This window comes from Alligator sinensis, unplaced genomic scaffold (genome assembly GCF_000455745.1).
Source record: "Alligator sinensis unplaced genomic scaffold, ASM45574v1 scaffold465_1, whole genome shotgun sequence".
Taxonomy (NCBI): domain Eukaryota; kingdom Metazoa; phylum Chordata; order Crocodylia; family Alligatoridae; genus Alligator; species Alligator sinensis.
In genome coordinates this window covers 802,989-812,655 of record NW_005841979.1, presented here as the reverse complement: position 1 = coordinate 812,655, position 9,667 = coordinate 802,989, and the positions used below count along the sequence as shown (strand labels likewise).

Genomic DNA, 9,667 nt, shown 5'->3' with positions numbered 1-9,667 from the left:
GAATCCCACCAGGTTTCCGTTAGCCCCACTAAGTCATAGGTGTTTAGTGCAAGCAGGAGCACTAGTTCATTCTGCTTGTTTCCCATGCTCCTAGCATTAGTATATAGGCACTTGAGCCCTGCGACTGGTGCCTTTGCTGCCCCCCCGCTCCGAGTCCCAAGGGGCCCTTTGTTTCTTACCTTCTCGTTTCTTACCTGTGCCATAGTGCTGGCCTCCCCATGGCTTTCAGGTTCCCAATGCTCTCTTTCTTCAGGCTGGGCTGTCCTTGTGGGTGCCACATGGTTTGGTGGTCCACAGCTTCCCCCGCCCTCATCTTCCCCTCCCCCCGATGAGCCTAGTTTAAAGCCCGCCGGAGGAGATCCGCCATCCTAGAAGAAAACACATGCTTACCTTTGGGGGATAGGTGAAGCCCATCCCAACTGAGCATGTCCCTTGTCATGATGTGCGAGTCGTTGTCCAGGAAGCCGAAGCCTGCCTCGAGACACCACTGCCGAAGCCGCCAGTTGGTCTCTCGGATGCAGTTCTCATGCTGTCTTCCACGTCCGTTCACTGGTAGGATGGAAGAGAATACCACCTGTGCACCGAACTCCTTCAGCACGCCACCCAGAGCACTGTAGTCCTCCTGGTGACATGACTCAAATAAAAATTGATTCCCATGCTGTGCTATACTGTCTGTTCATTTTAAATGAGAAATAAAGTTCTTTTAAAATAATAAAAGCTTTATAATGAAAATTGCTTCTGTGCTGATAAGATTCATATACCTAACTGTACATATTCATATAATCTACTAGAACACACCCTGACCAGTACATAGAAAGTAAACTGCTGATTAAAGTTGTTTTTGAATAAGCAGTCCAGATAAGCATTCAGGCCAAGTACAGACATTACACTTTTACCAGTGTAAGTGATCAGAAACTAATCTAACCCATAACAGAACAGAAGTCTGGCACACATAGACTGGCTTAAAAATGGCAGAACCCAATCTAACATTGCCTCCCCCTTCCCACAAAGGGCAGATGTGTGTTCTGTTCACTACCAATCTAAGCTACACCACTTACAGGAAACAGCGTAACTTAGATCAATTCCACTTCAGGCTTTTTGAATGATTGTACCTAGCCTCAATGTTAATTTTTTCCCCTTGTGCTCTCAGTGTTATTTTCACACTTTCAAGTTGGTCCTACTTATTTTATGTTACTATTTGGCTCAACATGTTTGGGGCCCAATTATGTAGTTCTTTCTCAGGTAAAAGTCTACTCAGGTAAGAACTATTTGATGGGACACCTTTTAATATGATTTAATAATTGAGTGAATTCATCTTCCAAAAAAAATATTTCTGCTTTCTGGTACAGCACAGAATTATGGTTTCATACTATATTTTTCTCTTGTTCAAAACCTAAGATAATTGTGTCCTTTAAGAATAACAGTGAGGTTTTATGCTGAAGGTAGAAATACAAGTATGTCTTCCCAGCTGTACTCAAATCAATACACTTTTAAATCAGTTTGGTTCAGCCTAGCTTTACACTGAGAATGATTTAAAAAAGGGAAATGGGACTAGACCGGTCTTCTCTATGAACATGCATTTGCTAATGGCATGGTGATACCTTTGCTTTCATAATCATCCTAAATAAAAACATGTAAAATGTTTGGCATATCATTGTAGGAAGAATTCTCCCACAGTGCTATCTTCTTAATGGTAGTAATCCTGCAGAGAGACTTTGCTCTGTTGCAAACAAGTCACAGCATGCACATCTATATTTGACATTGCCAAGATATCTCTAAGTTGAATGAATATGCGACCTTGACTATTTAAGATCATGTTTATCCACATTTGTCTCTATAAGAGACAGTTTCATTTGAAAAGTCGATTTTTAAATATGAAGTTGATGCCTACTTTGTATTTCCAGGTTTTATAACAGTTTTTGCTTGCAATGTCCTCAGAGGCTTTCTTCCTACTTTCATTGCTTGCTTGCTAACTAAAAATGTTTCCTTGCACAATCTGAATACTATAAATATATATGTAAAGAGCATATATGGATTTGTGCTATCATGCTTGCTTTAAATGGCTTTACAGTAGAATGGAGAATGCAGTGTCCATTTTGGGGTAATGCCAAAGAGCTACTCATTTTTATTATTGTTGCTTTTCTTTCCTAAAGGCTCTCAAGGATGATGATGCTGAGACTGGACTGACTGATGGGGAAGATAAAGAAGAACCCAAAGAAGTGGAGAAACTGGGGAAAATCCAATATTCTTTGGATTATGACTTCCAGAACAATCAGGTTTGGAACAAACAAACAACCTCTGATAATGTTTTTTCTGTGTTAACAAGGGGAAATGGAATACTGTATTCATACCCAGTAGATATTTCTAAAAGTTTCCTAGTTAGGTTGGGTGAAAGGGAAAAGTGAGTCTGAAAACATATGAAATAATTGCTTCTGCATTGGTTTTCATTCAAAATGTATACTACACTTTCAGAGTATATCTTTGCCTCTTGCTTACTGAGCTAGGGAGTATCTTGCTGAAACATAGTGCTCTGCTCCATGCATCCTGCCTCCTGTACAGTTGGATTTGTATAACACTGCACCAAAGCTAATTAGCTCTGTTCTGAGGTAGAGTCAGAGGGTGGCTATACTACAGGGGCAGGCAAAATATGGTCCGTGGGCTGGATCCAGCCTGCCAGGCCATTCTATCTGGCCCACAGGACCCCTTAAAAAAAATTTGAAAATTAATATTTATGTGCTCCTGGCTGCCTGTCAAAGCTGACAGGAGCCAGGGGCAGTAGGACCCAGGGGGAGCCGGCAGGAGCCAGCAACCGGCGGGACCCAGCAACAAGCCCAGCCCAGCCCCACTCTGCTCCAAAGCCCCCTCCTACCCCCACCCCAAAACCAGAAGCCTCTGCCTGCTGTGGCTTTCATTGCTTCCCTGCATACCTGCTGCAGCACCATGCTGCATTGCCAAACCATGGGAGCAAGGGAGAAAAAGAGAAAGTGTGTGTGTAGTAAGGGAGGAATAGTGTGTGTGTGTGTGTGTGTGGTGGGAGAGGCAGAGTGTGTGTGTGTGCAGTGAGGGAGGGAAGGCGAGAGAGAGTGTGTGTGTGTAGCGAGGGAGGCACTGTGTGTGTGTGTGTGCGCGCGCGCGTGTGTGTGTGTGCGCGCGCACGTGCGTGCAGGGAGGGAGGGAGGGGGAGAGAGAGAGAGTGAGTGTGTGTTCATAGGGCAAGTCCCACAAGCACTCCCCACCATACACATGCACCCACACCCCCTCACACACCCCAGCCACCCTGCCCCTATACATAGCCCCCCACAAGCCCCATGCCAAAACTCGCTAAGTGATTCTCCAGCTGAAATAATTGCCCACCCCTACTGTACTACTTCCAGTATGGAAGACAGCACAAGCTAGGCAGTGCAGCATATTTAAGCACAATGCAGCCTGGAGTGGTACCGTTTCAATCACAATTCTCTCTAATTATTATTAATTATTTGCATTTTAGCAATGGCAATCACAATCAGCTCCCACTGTACTAGGGAGTCTTTATCCAGTTTTGCCCCCCATCCCCCTCTATAGAAAGGATGCAGACAAGGCCAGTGGAGGCCAACAAAAATGGTTCAGGGGCTGGGACACATAACTTATGAGGAGAGGCTGAGGGAACCGGGTTTATTTAGCCTGCAGATGAGAAGACTAAAGTGAGATTTGATAGCAGCCTTTAACTACCTGAGGGGTGATTCCAAAAATGATGGAGCTAGACTGTTCTCAGTCATGACAGATGACCAGGGATCCTGGTTTTTCTCTTATTTAAAAAAATCCCCAATTTTTGGTTAAAAAAAATTAAACCCAAATCCACATTTTTCCATGATTAAAATGAAATCGCTATATATATAGATATATATATTAGTGGTGTTTGATTTAAATCACAGAAGAATGTGGATTTGGATTTACTTTTTTTAACTGAAAATTGGGGATTTTTTTTAAATCAGAGAAAACCAGGATCCCTGCAGGTGACAGAACAAGGAGCAATGGTCGCAAGTCGCAGCAAGGGATGTTTAGGTTGGATATTAGGAAAAACTTTCTTACTACGAGGGTGGTGAAGCACTGGAACAGGTTACCCAGAGAGGTGGCGGAATCTCTATCCTTGGAGGTTTTTAAGGCCCAGCTCAGCAAAGCCCTGGCTAGGATGATCTAATTGGGGATGGTCTTGCATTGAGCAGGGGGTTGGACTAAATGACCTCCTGAGATCCCTTCCAACCCTAATGTTCTATGATTCTATGAATGTACACTGTAAGAGACTGTCACGGCTCCAAGGAACTTACAGTTTAAATAGAAAAGTGGGAGAGGAAATAGGTGAAGCAGTCATTCAAGATCTCATACCTGGTCAATGGAGCAGCTACAAGAAGTCTCCTGATCACTATACCCTCCTTCTCCTCCCACCCAGTCAAATGCTCTATCCATTGGCCCACACTTCCTCTCTAATTACCTTCATTGCCAGTGTTTCTTTTTGCTTTTAACTCAGCCAAAATGTATGCTCTGCTAAAAAGTGAATCATTAATCTTTAAGGAAGATTCAAATAAGAGAACGCTACCCCCTAAAAATTCTGACGAGCAGAAATAATTCCTCCTTTCCTTCAATACCAGCCCCTAGAATTTGGAAAGGAACTGTACTTTTCAGCCACCCCCACTTATATGCACAAGCCCACACACGCATCAAAAAGACTGTGCTTCCTTAGGGCAGGGCACACCAAAAAATGTTTCAATTCTGAGCAAATCGTAGCTTTCATTTTAAAAGTGCCTTAGTCAGATCTTGAAGTCTCTATTTAGGGAAACAAATATATATTGCAGTTTTAGTCCCTGTGAGTTTGTACTCTTCATTGGTACTGACTTCCATATTTACTCTGTGATTTATTTCCACTAATATAAATTCAGAATCCCTTCAGATGCTTTTCATGGTATAAAATAAATTTGTTGCAGGAAGGACAGCTGAAAAAGTGAAGTAAACTTCCTGCATCAATGACAGAATATTTGCATAAGGCTATAATTTAGCATAATACACTATACTCTCCCAGTCTTTTCAACTAACTTTGAACCACTACTGCTTCAAAGCAAAAGGCAGAAAGAATTCTGCAGTCTTTCAAGAGTGTATGAATAAAGGAGCTTTTCCTCAACTCCCAAAGTAAATACAAGTCATCTGCCCTATCATTCTTTACCTGACCACTCCTCATCAGCACAGTTTCTTGAAATCAGTAGGAAACCTTAAAATCTTCAAAGGGCAGAAGATCTAAAGGGGAAAAAAGAAAAGCTGCAAATCTTTTGTGATAAATAGTTTTGAGCTCCCATAGAAGATGAAAATAAACTTACTTTGTGAATTTTATTAAAGGAAATGTCATGTTGATTTTGAGAGTAAGATTTTCCAAAAGCAAACAGAATGTGATAGAAATCGTTTATTTATTTCCCAACACCAAAACTTTGATAGTGTGCAGTGTTTAATTAAGGTGCTAAATTGTATTTGTTGTGGGTTCCTATTTTATTCTGCTGCCCTAACTCTACTGTTAAATTTCCCTGCTGAGCTCTGGTACTTCCTTGGGACTGGATGATGTGGTTGTATGCCAAGACAGCACAGTTGCATGGAGGAATAAACTAGAAACCCAATTACCATTCGGTATATTGCATTGGGTTAAAAATCGGGACAAGATAACCAAAATACTCTCTAGAGCATGGTGTTTCAGTTTTAGAGAGAGCCCAGCATTGTTTGTATGAACTATTCTGCACTTTAAAATAACGAGGGGGGAAAAAAAAGGAAGTCGCATACAACTGAAAGAAAAAAATTGGTTCATGGAGCCTAAGGTGGGATGCACTTGGGTCACATGATGCTTTTAAAACAGGCAAAAATTAATCCCACTCTTAAGACTCTCTCTGAAGACAGTACTAGATTGCAGTTATTTTGGTTCCAATTTGTTGAGCTCGTATTTCTAATTGTATACAACTGGTCAAGGAAAGAAAATAATTTCAAAGCACAGGACTGGGATGTAGAAAGACCTGGCTTTAGTTCCTAGTTTTGCCTGATGACTTTCATCAGTTCCCCTTCTCTAAAATGCAGGTGATGCTTTCTTTTTCCTAGCCTATGCCTGTTTTATCTGTTTAGTTAGTACGTGCTTCACCCTGTGAGTGTCTCTTACCACAAATATGTACAATGCCTTGTACAAGACCCTAATTCGGTGGGGGTCTCTAATTACTATTCATCATGATGGTGAGTAGCTCAGAGCAGGCTTATTCAGCCATCTGGAAGCTGAGGATAAATTTTCAGAAGTGCCTGATTCCCATTTCAAAAGTGACATGCATTTAAGAGCTTAAATATCATTGATTTAAAGTGAGGCAGGCTTCTAAATTCCTAAGTCACTTTTGAAAATATAACTATTGCATAAGCTATTAGTCAGAACTGAAAAAAAATTATCATTAGGAATGTAAACCCCATTTGTGCCCAGAGAAGTGAAGGTGAAATGTCAGGATAAGGGCAAGATCCATTTGTTTTCAACAAAACCTCCATCCTTATGCCAAAGATGTGGCACAGAGGGGTTGGTTTTAAATACAAGTTTCATAGTCAAAATTATGCATTCATGATTGTTTAACAATATATTTTCTATTCACAGAGCTCTGCATAGAAAAATAAGGCACAGGAGGCTATAGCAATTTGGAATTTATTTGATTGCAGTCTTAAAAAAAATGATTTTGTAGTTAGCTGCAATCAGCTGCCCTCTTTTCTGCTTTAAAAACAGCCTTCCTAGAGTCTGCATCTTCCTTAATTGGCTTTGTGAAGTCTATAGCCTGGCTTACCTTTCTGCATAGATTCCTGAGAGGATGGTAGATTTATTTTTTAGGAGAACAAAAAGGAAAAAAAAGACAGAAAAAATGGCATTTTTGAATAGATAAATCTTTCCATAAGCATCTGTTTAATATTCCATTCTGCTGTTTCTCTCTCTCTCTCTCTCTCTCTGTTTCAGCTTCTGGTAGGGATTATTCAAGCAGCTGAGCTGCCCGCGTTAGATATGGGTGGTACATCTGATCCATACGTGAAAGTTTTCCTGCTGCCTGATAAGAAGAAGAAATATGAAACTAAAGTCCACAGAAAGACCCTTAACCCTGTCTTCAATGAGCAATTTACATTCAAGGTAGTCTTTTGCTGATTACTTAAAACTTTTTTGTTGTTGTGTCTTATATATATTAAAGGTTCATCTCATGCTTAGTTGCAGAATGGCACACCTTAGTTAATTGGTGACCTGAGGCACAGAAGATTTTTCTGCTGCAGAAACCCTTGAGATTCAGTTTTATGATGAAAGCTGTAATCACAGTGGGCCACATCCTCAGTAGGCATAAATAGGCAGAGCTTGATTGTAATCAATGAAGCTAGGCCTATTTCTGGCAACTGGAGATCTGGCCTGTGTTTGAGAGTTGGAGATTATTTTGAAGAGTAACAACAGAGGGTGACATTTGGACAAAGGTATGAATATGAATTTCACCAGCATTTTCTTAAAAACATATTTTGTCTGATTTATCTATTTCAGTAAACTATTCCTTTTTCTCTCCAAAATAAATTGAAGTACAAGAAAGGCAAATGGATGAATAGAACAAGTGAAAGATCAGTCTTGTTGGGTTTGCCCATAATCTGACATAATCCTTTACCATACTGCTGTACATATGAAAAGAAATCAAAACTGTAGTTTGCATTATGAACAACATTAAGTAAATTTAGTTAAGGCCTGAATTTTAAATTTCAGGCAGCTGTATTAGTGGCATGTTTCTAATCAACCTAATCTGCAGTTATATGGAATAGAGAAGTTCTATTAAACATATTTCAAAGATTTTTTCCAATACACATCTCACTTCTGTTACTTTAGGCCTTTCCCTCTATATGCTCTGTCTTACAATGACAGCTGTAGATTGAAAACAAGAACAGTAAAAAAAACTCAGGCTATGTAATCACTCAGTGAGGAAGATATCCCCAAAGGTCACAGCCACTACTGCATACCTAAGTCTATTTTTCCCTTGAAGATGTTCATAAAAATAATCCTTTTTGGGGTATTTCTTTACTGAGCTTTCCTATGAGAGCATTTAAAGGGAACCAGAGCTATAAATGACAGATTCCAGTGTAACGCACAAGAGAAAGGATACATCAAATGATATTGTCATCTAACAGGAAAACACTTACTCACAGGCAGATAAGAGCTACTTGTTCTAAGTCACATCCTAAATACTGACATTTAAAGAATGAGAGAAGAATGTGTCCTTTGCCTAGCAAGCAGTGACTGAGAGATTTAGGTGCATCCCAATATGATGCTGATAATGGACTGAATCCTGAAAATTTTACTCAAGCAAAACTGATGGAGGTTTTGCCTGAATAAGGACTGCAAATGCAGGTTCAGTGACAAAGTTGCTTTACTCTAAACAACATCAGTAGTTTCTGTCTGCATGGCTGTATACGTGCATTGCTTTGGGGTAGGTCAACAAAACATTATTTTATCTCAATTTCACTGCTTTGAGGGATAAAAATAACAGCTGGGCCTTGAGATAACAGTTCCTTGAAAGATTATAGATTTTCAAATTAACATATTTGTGGTCATAAATATTAAGAGGCAAAATTAAATGGTATTGTCAAGAATTTCACCTATAAATTTACAACTTGTTCAGAACTCATGAAAACTTGAATCCACTTGAACAGGATTAATTTTGTTAGTATCTGCAGCTAAAGTGCTGCTGAAATAAAAGTGTTTCCCCAGCGAGAAACTTCAGATAAAGAATTTCTTTGTGAGCGTGGGTGTTGAAATCTTTTATGAAGAGAAAAATATCTGTAATTTCTGTGTGTTCTCAAAGCAAGAGGTTCACTTCAATGTCTCTATCTCAATGCCCAAGTTAATTGTACCCTTTGGGAAAATTCTGGCTCCACAGTGTTCAGTGGGAGCTCTGCTACTGCCTTCAGGAGAGCCAGGACTTCAGCTTTTGTACTACACATGAGGAAGGGGACCTGGAGCTAAGTCGAGGGCTGGCAGTGCACAAAAGAAAAAAAATGGAAAATGAGATTTATGACAACATGATGAGTTTGCTAGATACAACCATTGTCCTGGAGGGTACCGGGAGAAAGGGCTGAATGCCAGAAATGCAGTTTATCTAGGTCAATCTTTAAGTAACACATCTAGGAACTGTCTGGCAAAAACTTGACCAATGCAGATCATCCTTCTATAATTGTTTCCATCTGATGTGTGACTGATATTTCAGCCTTCTGTTCATGACCCCTGAGGGCTACCCTCAGTGGTACCCTTTATACACACAGGCTTAGTCTGCACTATGTATCTGCTATCAAAATAGCTACCATGATAGAACCCACAGGTGTAGACACAGCTCTGCAGCAGAAGATTTTCTGCCACCAAAGAAAGCAGCTCCCTTGAATGACTGAAGCTCTGCTGAAAGAGGCCTTCTCCAACTCTTCTCCAGCTGCAAAGGCTACAGGAGAGTTAACCTTTTTATATCGTTAACAAATGTAGCTATGCCAACAGAACTTTGTAACATAGGCAAGGCCATGGTTAACCTAGTCTCAGCAGAAAAACTGAGACCATTGTGCCACCCATATGGGAAGACTAAGGTTGGGAGGAAGAGAATGTTGCCCCCTTACTAGCCCAGACATTAGGACC

The 9,667-nt window shown here is 40.5% G+C and overlaps 1 protein-coding gene across 6 annotated transcripts in view; it reads left to right on the top strand.

Annotated features, from left to right (window-relative positions):
* SYT1 (synaptotagmin 1) overlaps positions 1-9,667 on the top strand; it is a 575,639-nt gene that overhangs the window by 441,830 nt on the left and 124,142 nt on the right. For all 6 annotated transcript variants that reach the window (XM_025200918.1, XM_014518734.2, XM_025200919.1 and 3 more), the window contains 2 exons: positions 2,154-2,276; positions 6,986-7,153. In XM_025200918.1, coding sequence (XP_025056703.1) covers positions 2,154-2,276; positions 6,986-7,153 — 291 coding nt within the window. The remainder of the gene's footprint in view (positions 1-2,153; positions 2,277-6,985; positions 7,154-9,667) is intronic.